The sequence below is a fragment of the Scylla paramamosain genome, chromosome 28 (genome assembly GCF_035594125.1).
Source record: "Scylla paramamosain isolate STU-SP2022 chromosome 28, ASM3559412v1, whole genome shotgun sequence".
Lineage (NCBI taxonomy): Eukaryota > Metazoa > Arthropoda > Malacostraca > Decapoda > Portunidae > Scylla > Scylla paramamosain.
In genome coordinates, this window is record NC_087178.1 from 4,895,001 (window position 1) to 4,918,629 (window position 23,629).

At 42.9% G+C, this 23,629-nt stretch overlaps 1 protein-coding gene across 2 annotated transcripts in view; it reads right to left on the reverse strand.

Moving 5' to 3' along the window:
• The window catches only part of LOC135114764 (neuromedin-U receptor 1-like), a 99,518-nt gene that overhangs the window by 43,417 nt on the left and 32,472 nt on the right, over positions 1 to 23,629 (reverse strand). For both annotated transcript variants that reach the window (XM_064030812.1, XM_064030813.1), the window contains exons 2-3: positions 5,813 to 7,821; positions 1,028 to 1,246 (exon numbers count right to left, since the gene is read on the reverse strand). In XM_064030812.1, coding sequence (XP_063886882.1) covers positions 1,028 to 1,246; positions 5,813 to 6,376 — 783 coding nt within the window. In that variant the 5' untranslated portion in view covers positions 6,377 to 7,821. The remainder of the gene's footprint in view (positions 1 to 1,027; positions 1,247 to 5,812; positions 7,822 to 23,629) is intronic.

Consider the following 23,629-nt stretch of genomic DNA (forward strand, 5'->3'; position numbering starts at 1 on the left):
TACTGGTGCTGGTGCTGCTGCTGCTGCTGCTAGTGCTATCACCACCACCACCACCACAATCCTTCTCTAATGCCCTAAAAATACACAAACAACTTGCGTCTTAATACTTCATTCACCAAAGGGTGATTACCTGGAAAGCTGTGACTGTGAGATTATGCTTTTACCTGGCAATAGTGTGACCTGCAGACTTAGTGTTAATAGTGTGACCAGAGTGACCTGTAGTGTAACCTTCGTTTTATGGTCACAATAAGCTATGCACGTAACAAGCAGCAGTTGATGTCACAGAGTGGTTGCTGGGAAGAGGACGGGAAGAGGGGGACGAAAGGAGGAAAAGAAAGTAGGATATGGGATTCAAAAGACATATAAAAGGACAAGGATTTCTTTTTTCCTTTATTTAATGTCTTTGTCCTCCTTCTCGAAATTTTACGAGAGCATCAGCCGCAGACATCACAATCACAACAAACACAAACCGAATCGTCACCAAACATAGAACCATATTCTGAAAAACTTCTGCGCCGCATCTGCACCACACTCAGAAGTCTTTAGTTGAAGTCAGTCGAGTTTTTAAGGATGATTTTACCGTTCTAGTGAGAGATTAACAAGATTTTTACCTTTTCAACAGGAGAAACTCTCTTGAGAACGTGGCTAATAATTTCTGTGGCCTTTAAAAACAGTACTGATGAGAGAGCAAATGTCGTGTTTCTATGTTACACGATCTTCTTGCTTCCCTGAATCTCCAAGACTGGCCTTTGTGGGGTTCATGGGGGCACATTATTTATTTATTTATTTATTTTTTTTATGAATTTCACTTGATCTGTATTCTTTTCATATATTTACACTCAGACGATCATGTGCGACTTCCGACTACAAGAAAAGTAAATAAATGAAAAAAATAAATAAATAGAAATAAATAAATAAAATAAAATAGATAAATAAATAAATAAATAAGAAACTAAAATAAAGCGTTTCTAAATACTTGCCATGGACTCACATCACGTCTGAAGCGCCACTGCCACACGCCACTTACCTCATCGTGGTGGACTATAACGCCGGCGGTAACGAAGACATAGAGGTGGACGGTGACACTGAAGCCTGTCAGGGTGAGGATGACCGTCTTGGCGCGGTGCACGGTGCAGACAGTGGGGCGCTGGAGGGGGTACTGCACCGCGATGAACCTCTCCACTGTGAAGGCCACCGTCAGCCACACACTGAGGGAGCTGGACACGGATCCCAGGTAGATTTCCAGCTGCAGGGAAGAGCAGGTGTTAATTGACAGGTGGTGGTGGTGGTGGTAGTGGTGGTGGCGGCGTGAATATGATTTGTAAAGGTGTACGTGTTAGTTGGACAGGTGTGGTGTTGATGGTGTAGATGATGGTGGTGTGGGTGTGGATTGTTGAAGTTCCTGTATTAGTTTGACGGTGTGGTGATGTGGAGGTGTTTGATGTGGTGTCGTGCAGTTTTAGGTGTTTTATCGTGGTCATCGTGTGGTAATGAGGCTGGGATGTAGTGGTGATGTGGTGGATAGTGTGTTGGAGAGGTCACGGTGTGGTGGTGTGGTGGTGGAGAACAAGAGTTTGGTATTGCGGATGGGTGTAGAAATACTGAGTGTCTGTCAAATTGTGGCACGTCATTACGTCTCCTTGTTGCACTACACATGTTTTCAGTCATGTTTTAAGTCATGTTTGAAGTCATGTTTTCAGTCAGGGCAACATGTGGCAGCCTTGTGAAAACCAGAAGATTTGATTTTAGTTCACTTGTATTTTCCTTTGCGTGTGCGTCAAGTGTGAGGGAGACAGAGAAAGGTGAGGAACAGAAGGAGGAAAATACAACGCCCACATTGCCCGCATTTCCATTTTTCGTTTACTTAAGTGACGCAGCAAGTCAGGGAGAAGGAGTGGAGTGCCAACACGAAGTCAGTCAGTGTAATAAGACTCTGAGACGCATCTTTTGTGAAACACACTCCTGCCTCACCTTTTGGACATTCATAATTCATCTTTGTACATTTGTCAGTACTGTTGATTCAGTCTTCCTAGGATGTTTCTCATCACACAGGGGGAAAACATGCCGAAAAAAAAAAGGCTTTTCTGTCGAAATTTTTTAAGGAGCTTCCCTGTGGCTATACTCCTATTCCTGGAGAAGGGCGCTTATTTATTTTCAAGCTGCAAGTCGCCAAACCGAGCAATCTTAAACAAGTTCTGGTGAATGTCTGGAATGGCCTCAGTAATCACGTTGTTACTTTGAAAAGATTACATAAAAGTTATGAATACGGTTCATTGGTGAGTTTAAAAACGTGTGTTCTGTACAGGAGAGGCCAATTGTAGAGCTTGACACACACACACACACACACACACACACACACACACACACACACACACACACACACACACACACACACACACACACACACACACACACACACACACACACACACACACACACACACACACACACACACACACACACACACACACACACACACACACACACACACACGATGTTCTGTGTAGTCTCTTAGGTAACTGAGGTAAAGGTGTGTCTGTGTGTGTGTGTGTGTGTGTGTGTGTGTGTGTGTGTGTGTGTGTGTGTGTTTTCCTTCAATTTCTTCAGTCCTTGGGTCCTTAGAAGCCATCAGCCGCCAAGGACACTCGGAAAATCTAAGGACTTGAGACGGAGAGGAAAAGACTAGGCACGGTGGCAGGGAGTACGATACGTTGCTCGACAAATGGCCGTGACTGTGCTGGCTAACCTGCCTTTGTTGGCTTCTCAGATGTCAGTAAATAGCCGCTGCTTCCTGTGAACCAGCTGCCTTTTTCCGTTTGGCTAGTATGAATATGTTTGTTACTTGTGATCCTCCTCGTTTTTTTTTGTGGTCATCAGTTGTCACGTGATTCAGTTTCCTCTCCTGTCTGGCAAGTAAGTCATTTGTATCATTGTCCTCGTCTTGCCTCGGGCTCGTAAAGAAATAAATGTTCTATTCTTAACAGACTCTCTTTCTCGAAATGGATTAAGTTTTTTTTTTTTTTTTTTTCAAATATCTCGAGAATTGTTGGTAATTTTTTGGGGAAATATTCACGGTCTGTCTATATGTCTATATGTTTGTTTGGTCTTTGTGTGCGTGCGTGTGTGTATGTGTGTGTGTGTGTGTGTGTGTGTGTGTGTGTGTGTGTGTGTGTGTGTGTGTGTGTGTGTGTGTGTGTGTGTGTGTCAGTCAGTTTGTCAATTAGTCAGTCAGCCTGTCGGTCGGTCGGTCGGTCGGTCGGTCTCTCTCTCTCTCTCTCTCTCTCTCTCTCTCTCTCTCTCTCTCTCTCTCTCTCTCTCTCTCTCTCTCTCTCTCTCTCTCTCTCTCTCTCTCTCTCTCTCTCTCTCTCTCTCTCTCTCTCTCTCTCTCTCTCTCTCTCTCTCTCTCTCTCTCTCTCTCTCTCTCTCTCTCTCCACCATCACCACCACTACCACCACCACTACCACTACTACTAATGCCTTCTGCAAACAGCTTGAGTCACTGGCGTAATTGGCGACGTCTCTCTTTGCCAAGTGAGCGTGGAAGTCACGTCACGAACCTGAAGGGGGAGGGAGCTAAGTAAGGGTACACCTGTAGTTTGACGAGCACTTGATGACCTCCTGTCGACTTTTTCCCTCACAGGTGTATTCAGGTCAGGTCAGGTCAGGTCAGTGTAATAACAAGTAACACAAGAGAGAGGATGAGTGTGGTAGTTGTTTTATTTAATCATTTGTTTATTTATTTATTTATTTATTGGTATACTGGATTGCAATTATCGTGTCGCGTATTGTGCAGACTTTTTAGCTTTTTAATTGGTATTGTACAATTCTGGTGAGGTTTTCCAAGCCGTCCTTTGTCATTTAATCAGCTAACATGTATAGACCGTTGGAGTCGAGCCTTTTTTTCAATTAGTAGAATTAGTTACCTAGATTTTGCGAATATAAATATTGCACTGATTCATACGTGCATTGCTGCTTGATTGCAAGTTGAAATATGTGTAGTTTGTGATGCAGTTTCGCCATTCTTTTTATGGTGAAACGAGAGGATGTAAATCAGCGATGTTTCCTTCACTGGTAATTAGGAAAGGACTGAAAGATTACCATGTATCTTTTCGATGTTAGCTTCATATTGGCAATTGAGAAAGAATGCATATTTTTGTGATGCAATCTGATATTCGTTCATCGTGAGAGGAAAGAAAGGAATAAGAGTTGTTTCCTTCTTGGAAAGGAATAAGTAAGTGAATAATCAATAACTTCTGTTTTCCTTATTAATTTTGACTCCTTACTGCCATCAATTTCGCGTGTATAGACGACTGGTTAGGAACTACAAAGCCTTATAAAAATAACCCATTAACTGCTGCCACTACTCGTCGAAAAAAAAAAAAAAATAGAAAATAACTATTGTACAATTAAATGATGAAATAAAAATCTCAAATTATTTTTCCCTTTCCCTTTTTTTCTGCGGAAGAGTGATGACATTACGTGATGCTGTCAGAACTATATAAATATAAATTCCCCTAACTGCCTCAAAAAAAAAGTTTGAAAAAGAACCATTATGCATTTAAATAACAAAAGAAACTCGGTTTCTCTTTCACTTCCTCTTTTTTTTTTTCTGCGGAATAGAATGATGACATTACGTGATGCTAGTTTTCCTCCTTCGTGTTCTTCCTCCTTTTTCGTGAATCGGAGCCAATTAGTGGAAGATCAAAGGGCATTACGGAAACAGATGGAGGCGCACCAATGACATTTCCCCGCGTCTTCGGCCAAACAGTTTTGAGAAGTTTGGCGTCGGCTCATCAAGGCCGCATGTTAATTCACTCCATCCTTGGTTTCCCGTGATTCCAATCGATGCGCGGCTTGTCTGAGTCAAGGGTTGCTGCTGGAGGCTTTGTTATGGCTCTTTGTGGCTTATTTACGGCTCATTATGGCTCAGAAACACGTAGATTTATTTTCGTAATGGTACCGCTTGATGATTTGCTGTCGTTTTGATTTTTGCAGCTTTTTTTTTTTTTTCCATTTAATGTTGGGTCTTGCTCTGTCTCTGTTTCGTGTGTGTGTGTGTGTGTGTGTGTGTGTGTGTGTGTGTGTGTGTGTGTGTGTGTGTGTGTGTGTGTGTTAACCTTGACTGTCGCTGAACTTGTGGTGGCTGGAGATCAAACAGAGGAAATTGAATGTTCTCGCCCCGACGCACATTTGAAGGGCGGAATGTTGAAGTATTTCCCCTTCCTCTGCCGCCACCACCACCACCACCACCACCACCAAAAAGCACCGTTATCATTTTCACTATCTTTATCCTCAATCACCTTTGCTTTCTCATCTCCACCACAAAACACCCACAAACAACAACAACAACAACAACAACAACAACAACAACAACAACAACAACTAGGAGCAGAAGTAATAACGATAAAGAGTTTAAGATTCCAATCAGAAAAGTTTGTATAGAGCTTGAGAGAGCAAGAGAGAGAGAGAGAGAGAGAGAGAGAGAGAGAGAGAGAGAGAGAGAGAGGAGAGGAGAGGAGAGGAGAGGAGAGGAGAGGGAGTGAGGTGTAGGAGAGGAGGAAAGCAGGCAAGCAGATGGACAAAAGCATTCCAACACACACACACACACACACACACACACACACACACACACACACACACACCGGTCAAAACATACCCAAAACACCCCCAAACACTCAAAACACCTTCACACACACCCAAAGCACCCAGACACACTTCACACCACTGAAACACACACTACGAGACACTAGCGGAACAAGCAAGCACCTCACCTCACCTCACCTCACCTCACCTCATATAGCCACCCCCTTACCTGACACATCACGTTGACATTAAAGGTGTTGAAGCCGAGGAGGTCCAGCCACACGAGGAACAGAATGAACAGGTAGGTCACGTCAGCCACCGCCAGAGCCGCCAGGTAATAGCTAGACGACCTCATGCGTAGCCTCGTATTTAGGAACACCACGCAGGAGAGAAGGTTCCCGACGAAGCCCACCACGATCAGGAGGGGCACGTAGTAGAGGTTGAGCTGCCGAACCACTCCCCACTGCTCGTCCGTGAAATTATAGTGCTCATATTCGTAATAGTCCTCGTAAAGTGGGTAGGCTGGCGACGAAGGGGCTGCGGGGCTGAGTGGCGACGAGGATAAGGTAGACAAGGTACTGGGCGCGTATGGTGCCACTGCTGAGGACGTGGTGTTTTGTAAATCTGTCCCTTTCTCGATAACGTCACTGATGCTGTTACTGCCGCCACCGCAGAGAGACGATAACAATGTCGCGTTCGGGAAGCGGCAGGGGTTCTTTAATTCGAAGGAGGGGCGTGAGGCGAGAGGGGTCGGGGGCAGGGTGAGGACGCGGGGCGGGTCACTGCCATTCATGCCTCCAGGTCAGAGGGTCATCCACACCTCATCCTCTTCCTTGTGGTGGTAGTGGTGGTGGTGAGGGGGCGCCGCGCCTCTGCTGACCCCCATCCTGTTTTGTGATTATTAACTTCTTTCTGACATTCTCACCTGCTTTGAACGCTTTAATTAATGCATGCAGTGTTTTTCAGGTGTCATGCAGTGTATCACTTTTGTCACCTTTTCATGAATTTTTGATCTGTTTTTTACTTCCTTTCACTTTCTCTTTTTTTTTTCTCTTCCTACCTGTGAGTTTCTATTAATCAGGTGTCTTTGTTTACCTCTGGTTTCCACGTTTCTTCTGTAAATGTTTGCGCGTCTTTCTTTTTCTTCTTATTTCTTTTGTGGTTGTGTTTACTTTACGTTTTTTTTTCTTTTCTACTGTGATATTTTACTTCCGTGTTTACTCTCTCTCTCTCTCTCTCTCTCTCTCTCTCTCTCTCTCTCTCTCTCTCTCTCTCTCTCTCTCTCTCTCTCTCTCTCTCTCTCTCTCTCTCTCTCTCTCTCTCTCAGGTCACAGTGGGTCTTTTTATCTTAACTCAAATAAATATGTTTACTCTTCTTTCCACCCTCAGAAGTAGTGGTGGTGGTGGTGGTGGTGGTGGTGGTGGTGGTGAGGGAAGAACTGAGCGTCGTCAGCACCACAACCTTCAATATACAAAACACTCTTAACACTGTTTTTCCACGTATAAATTTCACTGTTCTGTATCACTGTTGTACGTGTATCACTGTTCACTATTTGCTTATATCGTCTTGTATGTAAAATTCACTTCAAGAATCACTGTATCTTGTCACTTTTTTTTTCACTGTTTTCTGATGAGTTTTTCTATTTACCATTCACTGTTCACTAAAGCGTTGCCTTACGTATACGGTTTCACTTTTAGTCACTGTCAAATTTCACTGCTTGTTTTTTCACTGCCACTGTTTTCACTGATTAATCTCACTGTTATCAGATCACTACAACATTCGACTCTTCTTAGATATCTCTTACCATTTCTTTTAACTGCACTTCATGATCAAATCACTGCTGCATTAAATTATGTTTCGATTTTCACTGTGAGTATTCATGTGCTAAAATGCACTGTTTAGTTACTGGTATTTCAAACATCGTCTTAGGGGCTAATAGGTCTGCTGCTGTTTGGCCTTCCTTATTGTTACAAATCATGAGTTCTGAACCTTTTTCTTACTTCTGATTTGCTTTTGCTTGTCACTGTTACGTTCAGATGCACTGTTCTCTTTTGTTATTAAAAAAATTATAGTGAGGGGTAATATGTCTGCTGCTGTTTGTCCTTTCTTCACATTCCTGTGCAGATTATAAGTTCTCAAAATTGTCTTACTCGTCACGCACCTCTGCTTGTCACTGTTACTTTCAAATGCACCCCTTTTTCCGCTTCGTTACTCACTGAAAAGTCCTCTTTCAGTATCTGGAAGTAGGAGAGAATGTAACAGCACTCTACCTTAGCTTTAATGTTCTCCACTTCACATTCACTGCATATCCACCCGGCGCATCGCTTCCATCTTAATCCACTCCGGCACTCTTAAGTCTCTCTCCTCTTGTGCATCCCTGTCACTCACCACCGTTTCGCTTCTTAACTCTCTCTAATCTTGCTTTGATCACAGGCACGTGCATACTGCATACTCCTCCTCCTCCTCCTCCTCCTCCTCCTCCTCCTCCTCCTCCTCCTCCTCCTCCTGTTCTTCCTCTTCCTCCTTTCGTGCCTCGTTTCAATCAGTAAGTTTTCAGAGGTTTCAGTGGTTCTGGGCTAACTTCGATATTTCTGCGAATGTGTTGCTTTGCGGTGAAGATAGCATGAGTGTGTGTCTGGCTGAGTGACTCTGGGTGAATAATGATTGTTGGGAAATGGTGGTTAAATGATAATGGTTGGTTGATTGGTTCTGGGTTGAGGGATTGGTTGAATGATAGACTGTTTGGGAGACAGTGGCTGGGAAATAAAGTTTGAAAGATAATGGCCGAGAGATAGTGGTCGAAAAATAGTGCTTAAGAGACGAGTGTTGGGAAGTCACGATTAAAGGACATTGGTTTGAAGGAAGCACTCAGTTTTTTCACACAAATCGCGTCATCTGAGTCAGTTATCTCACCTGAGTCACCTGTGCCCTCTTCTCACCTCACTGGCGAGGGGAGACTGAGAGACTGACTGAGTAGGAAGCTCGTGTATGATTCCTGCTGCAGCCTCAGGAATGTGTGTTCTTTAAATCCTGTTGTTGTGTTCCCAGCTCCGGTATCATTCAGTAGTAAAAAGAAAAAAAAGATTTATAATCAGGACAGAACAAGAAGAAACGTTAAAATTTGAAAAAAAATAGGTTAAAGAAGAGATAGAAAGGAATTGGTTTCCAAATAGTATGGCTAATGAATGAAATGGCTTCAGTAATCAGGTTGTTAGTGTTGAGTCATTAGGGAGCTTTAAAAGATTAGATACAGTTATGGATGGGCATGATAGTGTAAATAGGCAGGTGTGTTGCATACAAGGACTGTCACGCGTAGCCTTGATGGCCTCTTGCAGCTTCCCTGATTTTCTTATGTTGTGTTCCTAGGTAGTTTATTCCACGTGTTGACGACCCTTTGTGAGTAGGAGTATTTTCTAACATGAATGGAATATATTCAGTTGATGAATAGACTCAGTGTTGAATGAATGGAATGGACACAGTGATGAATGGAATGAATTCAGTAATTAGATTGTTAGTGTCGAGTCATCAGAAAGATGTTAGATGGAAATATATAAGTAGGCATGTTTTATACAGGGACTGCCACGTGTAGGCCTGATGGCTTCTTGCAACTTCCCATATATTACGTCCTTTTGTTTTCATCTAGACATACCCCCCTTTTTTTATTTTTTTTTATTTTATTTTATTTTTTTCTTCCTTATTGGTATAATCTTGTAATGCTGGTATTGAACACTATCACACATCATATTCATACCTTTTATAACCCTGAACCATTATAATGTGTCCTCTTAGTGTTGTTCTTAGTGTCATGAGATTTCACTTTGACAGACGCTGAGGGCACCAGTCCCTGCACCTCGGGAGTCACTGTTGTGGGTCTTCTGAGTCCTCCCCGAGTCACACAAAGCAGACTCGTTCCTGTCATTGATATTTCCGGAAAAAAACAAGCGTGACGTGCAATAAGGTATTGGTTATCTGTTTTCAATACGGGAACAGCGTCACTGGAGCCGCCCACCGTCACCCCCTCAGCGTCACAAGGAAGAAGAAGAGGAAGAGAAGGGGAGAAACTCACAGCTATTCTTTATTCTGGTAATTTCTTCTCCGTATTCCTTGCCACGTTCGTTCTGTTAGTTCCCAAAATTCGGATATTTTTTTACGCATACCAAGATAGCGAAGCAGAGCAGAAAACTTTCTTTATTTATTCTCTTTCACGTAAAATTCTCGTATCGTTTTTCTCCTGAATAATTTAATGTGACTTGTATGTAATTTTTTCCCCAAACGTTTATTCCGCTTCATGAAATTTTCTTAGCTGCTTCTTTCCGGAATAATTTAATGTTGTGGTGGTGTAACTTTTTTCCCCTCAGGTGAAGGAGAGAGAGAGAAGGGAGGGGGGGAAGGAAGCTTCTTACTTTCCTACTCCTTCACCGTCCCATCCAATTACTGTAGAGTACAAAGTCTATTCAATAGGAAACCATGTTATGTCATAAGCCGATGGGTATTGTTTCCATTCCCCTTCTTTTTCTTATTTCTCTTCCTCTTCTTCAACAGATTACTCGTTCCCTTCCCCTTCCTCTTTTTTTTCTTCCTTCTGTTCCTCATCTTCAACACTGACAAATAATTTCTCGTTCTCTTCCTACTCTTCTGTTTTCTTCTTCGTTCTCTTCTCAACACTGAAAAATAATTATTCATTCCTTACTCCTTCCTCGTTTTCCTTCTTCCTCTTCTTCAACACTGACATTTAGTTACTCGTTCCTTTCTCCTTTCTCTTTATCCTTGTTTCTTTTCCTCTTCTTCAACACTGACAGAATTACTTGTTCCTTTCTCCTTTCTCGTTTTCCTTCTTCCTTCTCAACACCTGCGCAAACAACTCCCATTTTCTTCTTACCTTTTTGTCCTTCACCATGTAGCCAATCTCTGTCTTTGTATACCTTTCCCTAGATCACCTTTACTCCTCCTCCCAATTATCCTTCGTACCTTTGTTAACTCCACATCCTATTTCGGTTTTACATTTATATCACTCCCCTCTCCTTTCGTTTACCCATCCCTCTGTACGCTTGCTGGATTATGCCTTTCATTCACACCTGCCCTCCTTTGTATTCCCTTGCACGTGTTTTACCTCGCTTTCCCCCCCAGGCAGATACAAGATAACCCAGCCCTCCACCCCTCCCTGAAAGCAATAAACTCCCGCTGTCATGCCTACCTGTGTACGAGGAACATAGGTACTCCAGTGGAAGAGACAGCTGGTTCTTCCCTTCCCCCTCCTTGTGTTGAAGCGCCTAAATAAGTCCCCTGTGCTTTTGTTTGAGTGGAGGGAGGAAGGAAGGGTTGGAAAGGTAAGGGAGGGAAGGTAAGGAAGCCAGCAGGTGTGAAAGGGTGAAAAACAGGTGAAATAAGGGTGGTTTTGTTTGGGTTTGTGCTCGTTGTGTGTTTTTGTGTGTTGGGGGAGGTTTTGTGTGTGTGTGTGTGTGTGTGTGTGTGTGTGTGTGTGTGTGTGTGTGTGTGTGTGTGTGTGTGTGTGTGAAATTAAAACTGTGTAGAAAAATGGAGCATGTTATTCTGCATAATGGAATATTGAGGTCAAACTAAACAAAATAACTTATTCGTTGGCACGCGCGCGCCCACACACGCACACCCACCCACCCACCCACCCACCCACCCACATACACCCCCCCACATATACACCTCCCCCTCCACACACACACAAACACACACACACACACACACACACACACACACACACACACACACACACACACACACACACACACACACACACACACACACACACACACACTAATAGGCAGCGAGACATTCAAAGCAGTTAAACCATCTGATCGAGTCATTGTTTTTAATTAAGACTCACGTTCCACGATTGCTGAAAGCTGTATAATTGCGAGAGAGAGAGAGAGAGAGAGAGAGAGAGAGAGAGAGAGAGAGAGAGAGAGAGAGAGAGAGAGAGAGAGAGAGAGAGAGAATTATTAGCGGACGCTATCAGAGGAAATAAGAAAATTGATAAGCATAAATGAACACGACTCAAGAAAAAATTACAAGCAATATTTTCATTATTGTTATTTTTTTAAGGACCCCACAAGTCTCCTCTCCATAACCCTTTCCCTTGAAATCCTGCACTGGACAGCTAAGTTTAGAATGGCGTAACTCTTAATTTCATACACCCACTCTCCAGTAATTACCTTGGCCAATTTTACCCGTGCATTGTTTACCTGCATGCAGTCAAACTCCACCTGTGTGTGGGTTTTACTTGCATATGGTTGATTTCTACCTGTATATAATCTGATTCTATTTGTATCTAGTGTCATCTGCTTGTGTTTCTACCTGTATATTCCTCTATTTGTATATAATCAAAGCTTTCCTGTGTATAGTTCTACCTGTATATACCTCTATTTGTACATATTAAGATAGCAGAGCAGAGCAGAAAACCTCCTTTTATTTATTCTGTTTCACGTAAAACTCTCATAATTTCTCCGGAATAAATTAATGTGACGAGTGTAACTTTTCCCAAACGTTTATTCCGCTCTACACAGTCTAGTCGTGCCTGTCAAGTGTTCTCGTACCTGTATATGCGCTTCTGTGTGTATAGAAATCTACCTGTATACAGTTTCAGTTTACGTGTACAAAGCTGCGCCTATGTAGAGCTGAAGGTGGACAAGAAGAAATAATTGCACGGAATCAAACTGCATGCATTTAAAAATCAATCTCTATATATATGCACGCATTTCACATTTTTTTTTTTTAATTTTGTGTGATGAAAGGATTAGTTTGGAAACATTTTCAGTCACCTTGACCTTTCACAGACAGATTTCATTCTTTTTTTTTTTATTCAGTCTCTCCAGTTCATTCGGTAATTTTCGACATATATTTTCTGGAATCGTGTGAATAATTCCAAGTCGCAAGAGGGAAGGGAAATACGAGTAATTACAGGTGGCCGGTAATGCATGGAGTCTTGTCAGGTGTGTTGATTTCTGTATGTGAGAGAGCCGTGGGTCAAGGATAACTGAATGAAAAAAAAAAGTGAAATGGCTCAATCAAAATGCCAATCTCTAAAGAAGACGGTCCGCTAAAAGAAAGTAAAAAAAAAAACTCGAAGAAGCGTCTTGAAACTTCCCACTTACAAGAATTCAAATCACAACTACGACGAAAGCAGAAACATGCACGAAATTTCAGAGTTTAGCAATAAAAAGAATGAAAGATTGAGGATACTAGTAAAGTTTTGTCTCTTTCTTTCATTCATTCATTCATTCATTTATTCATTCATTTATTCATTCATTCATTCAAGTCACAAGTACGAGGACGCAGAAACAGGCAGGAAGTTTCAGTTTATCGATAAAAAGGGATGAAAGATTGAGAATACTGATAAACTTTTGCTTCATTCATCCATTCATTCATTCATCCATTCATTCATTCATCCATTCATTCATTCATCCATTCATTCATTCATTCATCCATTCATTCATTCATTCATTCATTCATCCATTCATTCATTCATTCATCCATTCATTCATTCATTCATTCATTCATCCATTCATTCATCCATTCATTCATTCATTCATCCATTCATTCATTCATTCATTCATTCATTCATTCATTCAAGTCACAAGTACGAAGACATGCAGGAAGTTTAAGAGTTTACCAATAAAAGGGATGAATGATTGAGAACACTAGTTAACATTTGGTTCAAGGAAGATGGACAAAAACAGGATGAGAGAAACTAGTAAGTCTTGTGCAGCGATCCAGTGGGAGAGGGGAGGAGGGGAGGCATACAGTTAATGCGATCACAAAAGCAGTCACTGTGAATGTAGTGAAGAAGATAGACAGAGATACAGCCTTGCAGCGAAGAGGCAGGCTGGAGGCAGCGACGTATCCTACTAAGCTGTTATATTCAGGTTAAGTAAATTCATATCTGCCATCTTGCACCCGGAAGAGAGAGAGAGAGAGAGAAGAGAGAGAGAGAGAGAGAGAGAGAGAGAGAGAGAGAGAGAGAGAGAGAGAGAGAGAGAGAGAGAGAGAGAGAGAGAAGATTGCTCTCACACACACTACGTCATTTTCCCTCCTTCCTTCCTTCCTTTAATTTCCTACATTTCATCCTGTTTTTCCACACGCAGTAGTAGTAGTAGTAGTAGTAGTAGTAGTAGTAGAGAGAGAGAGAGAGAGAGAGAGAGAGAGAGAGAGAGAGAGAGAGAGAGAGAGAGAGAGAGAGAGAGAATAAGAATGAAATGTTTTGTATGCACTATGAAATCTCAAGGACGTTCATTTCATCTCAGCTTTGCCGTCGAAGTGTTGTAGGCTGAGGGGGGTGAGGGGGGTGCGAGCTGAGGAAGTGGGGCCCTGGGGGTTTGGGGGGCGGAGGGGGGTTGGAGGTTGCATGTCACTATTGTTGCGGGGTGTTTATTGCCGTAGGAGGAGGAGGTGGAGGTGGAGGTGGAGGTGGACGTGGACGTGATGGTGGTGGTGGTGAAGGAAGAGGAAGAGAAAACGCTGAGAGGAAGAAGAGGATTATTATGAGAAAAAAACTTTTATTTTACTCGCAATAAGTAGAGAGTGTGAGAGGAAGAGAGGAGAGGAGTGAATGAAAGAAAGAGAGAGGGAGAGCGGACAATGGAGGAAAAATTAGAGGAATGAAAGGAAGAGAGAGAGAGAGAGAGAGAGAGAGAGAGAGAGAGAGAGAGAGAGAGAGAGAGAGAGAGAGAGAGAGAGAGTTTGTTTCTATTTGTGTCAAGATACTTATGAGTGCCCTCGTAAAGTGTACACACACACACACACACACACACACACACACACACACACACACACACACACACACACACACACACACACACACACACACACACACACACACACACACACACACACACACACACACACTAATGGTTCTGTCAGCCGCCACTTCATTCCATGCTAATGACTCTCTCTCTCTCTCTCTCTCTCTCTCTCTCTCTCTCTCTCTCTCTCTCTCTCTCTCTCTCTCTCTCTCTCTCTCTCTCTCTCTCTCTCTCTCTCTCTCTCTCTCTCTCTCTCTCTCTCTCCTGTACATTTGTTAATCACAATAAACAATCTTTCTGACAGACAAAAGGTTGGGTTTTTAAAAATGGCGGTCTTTCTCATCGCAAGGTTAATAAAGGTGTTATGAGATAAGTTTTGTCACACTTTCAGACTTTATGGTGGTGGTGGTGGTGGTGGTGGTGGCGGTGGCGGTGGTGGTGGTAGTGTGAAAGTGGGCCACGTGTGATGAACTGTTTCACCCTATTTTTTTTTTTTCATTCTTTTTATTCGCTCCTGTAATTTCTACGTGTCAGTTCGCGGGTGATAAGCTTTTTTTTTCATTCCCCCTTCTCTCTCTCTCTCTCTCTCTCTCTCTCTCTCTCTCTCTCTCTCTCTCTCTCTCTCTCTCTCTCTCTCTCTCTCTCTCTCTCTCTCTCTCTCTCTCTCTCTCTCTCTCTCTCTCTCTCTCTCTCTCTCTGTATGAGTATGGATATTTTTTACGTGCTTTCCTGTCTATCTATTAATTTATCTGTCTTTTATTTTTATTTTTTGATCTTTTAATCTGTCTACTTATCTACTTGTTGATCTATGTATCTATTTGGCTGAAGTGAGTCTATATGCATGTTAAGCAATTTGTTTATCTGTTTATCTATCTGTCAATATGTTTGTTTATCTTATTGTCTATCTGTCATCCCAACTATTTATCTATTTGTCTATCTGTCAGTATAATTGTCTACTTATCTATTGGTCTTTCTTTCATTTAATCAGTCTCTTCAATCTGCCTATTTATATAGTCTGTCTATCATCATCTGTTAATCAGTCAGCCTGTTTATTTATTTGTCTGTCAATTAACGTCTCTTTGTATGTTTGTGTATCTGTCATTGTTTATCTGTCACTATCATCTACTTCTTTATTTGTCTGTCAATTAATTGGTCTCTTTGTCTCTTTGTGTATCTGTCATTGTTTGTTTATTTATCACTGTACCTCCACAGTTTAGCCTCGCATGTATTGGCCTCCTTTCCACGCGGGTGAAGATCAATGCATGACCTGGAAAAACCCGAATAAATAATTTGCATACTTAATAGGAAATGGAAAATGTAGTACTGGAAACACGCAACACGCAGTTTTTTTAATATTTTTTCTTTTCTCCCGTTGACATTTTTATCCCCAGAAAATTTTCCCCTTTACGGTTTAATTTGACGGAGGTTTTTCTTTCCATCATTTTTTTTTTTACTTTGGTCGTTTTTTTCGTTTTTTTTTTCTTCCTTTTTGTTCACTCAATGAATTTCTTTTTCTTTTAATTTATTTTCATTGCCTTCTTTGAACTGCACGTCTCATATTTGCATTAACTGTGTGTGTGTGTGTGTGTGTGTGTGTGTGTGTGTGTGTGTACAACTGACAGATAAACTTGTATGCATGTGAGTAGGCGCGAGCGAGCTCAATTTAATCTGCTTTTGTTTAGGAGAGAGAGAGAGAGAGAGAGAGAGAGAGAGAGAGAGAGAGAGAGAGAGAGAGAGAGAGAGAGAGAGAGAGAGAGAGAGAGAGAGAGATTACCCTTCCCCTTTCTCCACTTTTCTATCCAGGAAAGAAAAAGAAAAAAAAAGAGAGAGAAAGAGAAGAAAATAATAACGAGTGTATTGGCCGTTCAGTGTATTACCACAAGTGTATTACTAGTGTATTGCCCAACACTGTATTTCTCTTTTAGTGTATTACCAGCGTATTTTTCCTTGGATGTGTTGCGTTGCGGTGTTGGCTGTGTGCTAATATGCTTTTTTTTGTTGCATTTCCAGGTCATCAAACACTGGAAGCCTTATTGTGTGTGTTGAGTGTGTTCCTTTGTTGTGTGTCTGGGTGTAGCTGTAGTAGTAGTGGTGGTGGTGGTGGTGGTGGTGGTGGTGGTGGTGGTGGTGGTAGTTGATGTTCCAGAGAGAGAGAGAGAGAGAGAGAGAGAGAGAGAGAGAGAGAGAGAGAGAGAGAGAGAGAGAGAGAGAGAGAGAGAGAGAGAGAGAGAGAGAGAGAGAGAGCTAGTTAGTATAAAGAGAAAAATTAAAACAGCTTTATATATCTCAAAGCCAACCGGAAGACACTTGAGGCTACATGCATTTTTCTTTTTCATTTCTTTATTTTTTTTTATTTCCTTATTTTTTTTTCGACGAAGTTTGCACCAGAAAATTACCTTCCAGTTTGTGCATGTCCTCTCCGGCCCCGTTTTCTTCCGGGGTTGAGAGGAGGTGGGGGCACTCGAAAGAAAATGCAGGAGCAGCAGAATTCCCGGAACAGATTGAATTATGTATGCATGACGAGACACGGTTGTTGTTCATGGAAACGGTGGGAGACTAAAACGCTTCTTTTTTTTCTGCCAGACGAACATTTGGAGCATTTCGTGGATAGTTAAGTCTCGTATCCCTGTTCTTTGTGTTCTCATTTCTCTTTTTTTTTTTTTCAATTTTTGTATGTAACTTCTTTTCATGTTCGTTATTTATTCATATTTGTTGCACCGGAATTTATTTATTTATTTTTTTTGTTTTCTTGTAACTTTCTTTTTTTCTTTTTTGTTTGTTACAGGTTCAGACTCCTTATAATCGAATTTCGTAATTGCTTCTCTTTTCCAATTACTTCTTCTTTTTCTTCGTGTTTGCATTCGCTTTTTGCTGCTTTGGATAATTTTCCGTTTGTTTTTTTCCTTTGTGTTCTTTTCATAGTTTTAATTGAGTTTGTATTGTTCTGCTTTGACTGAGATTGTTGTGTTATTGTGTGTGTGTGTGTGTGTGTGTGTGTGTGTGTGTGTGTGTGTGTGTGTGTGTGTGTGTGTGTGTGTGTGTGTGTGTGTGTTGATATCAATTGAGTAACTGGTTTGTGTCTTGATTGTGACTGTCTTGGTTTTGTAGTTGATGGATATTTGAGCTAATGTGTGTTTATGTTGTGTATAACTTTGGTTTAACTTAATTAGCGAGCCCAGTAACTTTGCAATGAGGTGGTTAGTGTTGCGTGTAACTTCCAGCATTTTGAGTTGTAGTGGTGGCGTCTGTTTGTGTTGACCTGTGTGTTGTAATCTGTCTGGCTTGCTTGGTCGTGTTCTGAAGGAGACGAGTAAATTAGACTGGCTTTGTAGGCTTGGGAATAGCTCCTCCTCTTCCTCTTCCTCTTCCTCTTCCTCTTCCTCTTCCTCTTCCTCCTGAATGGTGTGGACATGTTTTGAACGAGGCATGTATATTAGACTAGCTCTGTTTACCTGAGATTAGCTCTCCTTCCTTCTTCCTTCCTCGTCCTCCTCCTCCTCCTCCTCCATCTCTCCCGTATATTAAGACTCACCTGGAAAGCGTCTAATTAGCAACTTCAGCGGACGGCGAGCTGTTGGAAACCCACCACCTGATTGGATTTGCGCCCAAGTTCTGCGTCTGACTGCTTTTCAACTTACAGACCGGTGGGTGTGCGAGGCAGGGACCCGCGACCCCCGCCAGCCCGTCCCATCAACTAGCCAACCTTGTGCGCCTTCGTCAGTTTGTCTTCTTAGTTCTTCCCTCTCACCTCTTGCCCTCTTTCGTCTCTCTTCTTGGTTTTCTTCCTCCTTCTCCTTTACCTCCTAACATTCTTCGTCGGTATTCTTATTTCTTCCCCTCCTCTCCTGCGGTTTTCTGTTTCTCTTCTTAGTCGTCTTCCTCTTTCTCTTTATCTCCTCTTTCGTCTGTCTTGTTGCTTCTTCCCTCTATTACTCTCTTCTTAGTTATCCTCCATCTCCACCTTAAGTTTTCCCCTCACCTCCTTCTCCTCGTCTTTCCCTCTTCTAAATCTTCCTCCATCTCCTTATCCACCTCCTTCTCCACCTCCTTCTCCTTCGTCTGCCTTGATGTTTCTCCCCTCTGTTGCCTTCTTCCGTCTCTATTCTTAGCTCTTCCCCTCACCTCCGGTCCTTATTCATCTTTCCCCTTCATATTTCTCTCTTTTCCCCTCGTCCCTCTCACCTCTTTCTTCCCCAATCTATATTTTTCCCCCTTAGTAATTCTCTCTCTCTCTCTCTCTCTCTCTCTCTCTCTCTCTCTCTCTCTCTCTCTCTCTCTCTCTCTCTCTCTCTCTCTCTCTCTCTCTCTCTCTCTCTCTCTCTCTCTCTCTCTCTCTCTCTCTCTCTCTCTTCTTAGCTCTCCTTTCACCTCTTTCCCACCCCCACTCGTTTTTCCCTCTTAGTTCCTTCTCATCTACGCTGTTTTTCCCTGGGGTGGTGTTCCCTACTTTCCCCTTTGATGGTGCTGCGTATCGTCCTTTTCCTCACCATGACTCTATACTTATTTCTCTTTTTCCTCCCTTTTTTTTTTTTTTTTTGCAGGTGAAGGATTGAGGGAATATTAATGTTTCTTGGGGTTACGAATCTGAATGTATCCGGATGTAATCTTGCTGGGTATACGTAAAATACAGTATTGAAATGTGGGCTTTGTGAATATGAGGTTGTGTGACTCTTTCTTATCTCTGTTTGCTGTGGCTTGTATCTTGAAAATGTGTACGTTCCAGGAAGGAAGGAAGGAATGAATGAAGGAGGGACGGGTAACAGTACATCTCTTGGTCCTTGCTGTTTGTGGTGTGTTAAATTGGACGAGTAGTGAATGTTAAGTATCAAAGGGTTGTTTTTATCATTCTAATATGCTAATGTATAAGGAGAAATATGTACGAGTACCTTGTCTTATTATTGTTGTTGTTGGTGTTTTTGTTGTTAAGAACATAATAACATAAGAAATAATGGAAGCTGCAAGAAACCAGCTGGCTTACACGTGGCACTCCCTGTATGAAATATACCTACCTATTTCCACCTATCATCCCCATCCATAATTCCGTCTAATCTTCTCTTAAAGCTCCTTCATGTCTTAGCACTAACAACTTGATTATTGTTGTTGTTGTTGTTGTTGTTGTTGTTGTTGTTGTTGTTGTTGCAAAGACAAAAGCTCCTCACCCACCACATGAAAATTGCCGGAAATCTCTATTCCTCTCACTGATTATGGTAAGATAGACTGGGTTAGGTTAGGGACAGTAAAGACGAAGCCTTCTCCCCACCCTCCACATGGCAAACATACGGAAATTCTTCTTGCTCTTACTGTATGTGACAAGCCAGACTGTGTGATGGTGTGAGAGATGCAGGGTAACACAGGCGAAGGCTCCTCCCCGCACGTCATATTGAAAAGTTGCGTGGATATTCCTGAAATAAAAATTAAAAGAACTGTATTGCAACTACTTCTTTCTTCCTTTCCTTTCTTCCTTCTTTTACTTCTTTCTTTTCCTTCCTTTTTTTATTTCTTCCTCTACTTTTATTTCCTTTCCTTCCTTTTTAACTTTTTCCCTTTCCTTCCTTCGCTTCATTCTTTTACTTTTCCTTTCCTTTCCTTCCTTCCTTCCTTCCTTCCTTCCTTCCTTCCTTCCTTCCTTCCTTCCTTCCTTCCTTCCTTCCTTCCTTCCTTCCTTCCTTCCTTCCTTCCTTATACTTCCTTCACTTCCCTTTTTTCTTTCCTTTCTTTTATTTCCTTCACTTCCTTCTTTCACTTCCTTCTTTTACTCAATTCCTTTACCTCCCACCTTCCTTTACTTTTTTCCTTCTTCCTTTACTTCTTTCGTTCTTTTACATAACTAATATTTTCCATACCATTTCTGTCTTCCACACCTCATGACGCAAGAACTTTTTTAATCACTTCATTTCACTTTTACTGAAAATCGTACGTACGCGGTAACTAGGTAACGGGAAACAGCAACGGCCCTCTGGTGGCGGTAAAGAGAACCATGCACCATGCATCACCTCACCCTCAGAACGAAAGACTAACTCACCGTTGCCATATTATCATCATCGAATTTCTCTTGAGTCAGCACGCGAGGACTCCACTGTGTTTCAAGTGTCGAGGTTTGGGATTCAAAGCGGGTCGGCGTCTGTGAATGAAGCGGATTCGAAACTTAAATAGAGCGATCAGATTCTATTAGTGAAGCCTCATGTGGGTAATCTAATTAGCGGGTGATCATTAAGGTAATTAAATAATGGTTTGTTCCTGTCATTAGGGATTTGATTTGCCCAATTGACTGGATGGCTATAGCGAGAGAGAGAGAGAGAGAGAGAGAAAAGCGAGAGAGAGAGAGAGAGAGAGGGAGAGGATGTACATGTATATTTTTCTTATCATTTCTCATTGTAAGTCCCTTGGCCGGCATAAGATTTGCAAGTCTGACACAAAAAGATAATAATATTTTTCTCTCTCTCTCTCTCTCTCTCTCTCTCTCTCTCTCTCTCTCTCTCTCTCTCTCTCTCTCTCTCGTTGCCCCCAAGTATAATGCTCTTGTTTATATGCGCGGCTGTTCATCTCTGTCTCCTCTGTCTCAGATTCTCCCACGCACCACTTTGTCTTCTCGGCGTCTGGAGCCACGTGAAGGAAGGCGGCGAAGGATCCAACCTAACCTAACCTAACTTAACCTAACCCAACCCATCCTAATTTAACCTTACCTAACTTAACCTAACATGACCGAGCCTAATCTAACATGACCTAACCTAATCTTACCTAACCTAATGAGCTAACCTAACCAAACCTAATAAAACTTAACTCAATATAAACTAACCTAACATGACCCAACATAACCTAACCTAACATGACCCAACATAACCTAACCTAACATGACCTAACATAACCTAACCTAACCGCAAAATAGAAGACGACGAGATGAAAAAAATACATAGAGACTAGACCAAAGACAATAATGTAAACCACCTATGAAGTGTTTTATCGACACGAACAAAAGCGAGCGACGTGGAGAGAATATGACGCTATTGAACACCCGTGCGGCGAAGTTTATGATCTATTTTATTATCTCACTGGTTATCTAATTCACGCGGCCGGGGGAAGTGAATATCGAAAGCATTTTACTTTTTATATATAGTGTGCGGTCATGGAGTGTTTGCAGGACTCTTGGGGGGAGATCCTGCCACTCCTGAAGAACACACTGAACTCTCAAGTGTGATAAGAGCTTCGAAATTACCTACTTGCGCCTCCTTGTCCCCTGTGGTGCGCGGGTTGACGGCAGGGGGTGCGAACTAAGAGGTTACGTGGGTGGGCGGAGAGTAGCTTTGTGTGCGAGAGTGAGGGCGGAGAGTGGGGAGCCTTTGTGGGGGGTGGTAAAGGCGGTCCACACGTCACTGTGCGGCGGAAAAGGTGTCAAGTGGCTCACTGGGAGGCATTTGGCTGGCGGGGATCGAACGGTATTTTGGTGAGAGTGAAGCAAAGTATTTGGGTTGTGTAAAGAATCGCACTGGTGGTGGTGGTCAAGGTCGTCGCTATTCAGTGGCACTCACACCTCCGGCCCTTCAGTAGTGACGCAACACAAAGCCAGGCCGCGTAAGCCACTCGTTAGGCAGCTAATTATGCAATCGCTGAGCTGGAAAGTCAACAGATGTTTCACCGACTGCCAGTGACTTTTTTTTCCCAATGGTAATAAAACGCGGATTTTTGCCTCGATAATCTTTCGCTATTTACTTTTTTTCAGCATCACCGCCGAATGCAAATATACATCAAATCATGCACGCTGTAAAACGCTGGCAGGAAATGGCGGGGCTTGGGAGTGGTGGCGGTGAAAACAGGACAGAGTTTAGGGTCAAGAGGAGAGCCACAGACGCACCACTGCACAGGCGGCCCCGCGACAAAGACCAGCATAACATAACAACACCTGGACAGCGACAAAGACCAGTATTCATGGGACCGTCCTCCCGCCCACACCTGTGCTGATATGCAGGTATGGGAGGGCGGAAGGACAAGAGGACGGGAGGGAGGACGAAAGAACGAGAGCCTGTGAGAATGGTTGGGAGGATGGGCGAGAGGATGGACGGGAGGACTGTCGGGTAGGGTGGAGGGCGGACAAGAGGACAGGAGGACAGCACGGTAAGCACTCTCACTCTCCGCACGGGAAGGAGAGAGAAAAAAAGAAGAAAAGAGAGGAAGTTGGATGCACAATTAATGGCTCGGATGAATCTAGAGAGAGAGAGACGGGTGGGGGGGACCTAATAAATTAGACCATGTATCGACAGTTTAATGAGAGGAGAAGGAGAGGAGGAGGAGGAGGAAGAGGAAGAAAGAGGTAATGGAGAAGGACAAAAAAGTGAAGAAAACGAGATGGATGAGAAGACTGAGGAGGAGGAGGAGGAGGAGGAGGAGGAGGAGGAGGAGAAGAAAAAAGAGATGAGCAGGAGGAAGAGGAGGAGGAGGAGGAAGAAGAGAATAAGAAAGAAGAGATAAGAAGATAGAGGAGATACAAAGGAGGAGCAGGAGGAGGAAAGAGAAGAAGAGGAGATGGAGGAGGAAGAGAAGGAGGAGGAGGAAAAAAGAAGAGAGAAAAGAAGAGGCGATGAAGAAGGAGGAAGAGGAGGAGGAGGAGGAGGTGAAGACGAGGGAAGAGCAATTACGTAATATCGCCAGGAGGAGGAAAAAGAAAAAGAGGAAAAAGAGGAGTAGGAAAAGGAGGAGGAGGAGGAGGAGGAGGAGGAGGAGGAGGAGGAGGAGGAGGAGGAGGAGGAGGAACTGAAAAGAGCAATCAAGGGAAGCCTCAGGTGTATAATAAGAGGACTCCAAGGACGCAGGTGAAGCTTAGGGGCACGGGATGAGGGAAGAAGGCAGGTGAAGCTTAGGGGGGCACGGGATGAGGGAAGAAGGCAGGTGAAGCTTAGGGGGGCAGGGGATGAGGGAAGAAGGCAGGTGAAGCTCGGAGGAGGGCAGGGAGTGGGGGCAAGCCATGAAAGGTGAAGCAACGTCCTTGATGTGGGTAGTCCGTGTCCGTGGATGTTAGTGTCCTTGGCAGATAGAATTAGCCTTTTGAAGTCATTACCACCACCACCACCACGCTAATATTTTCCTTCACTTCATTAATTCTCGTTTTAACTCTGAGTCCACTTTTCCTCCTCCTCCTCCTCCTCCTCCTCCTCCTCCTCCTCCTCTTCCTCCTCCTCCTCCTCCTCCTCCTCCTTCAGGTGAATCTCGTAATTACCTTTAATTAACACGTGTAATAATAGTGACATTAGCTTTCAAGTGCCTCAGAATTGCAGAATTATGA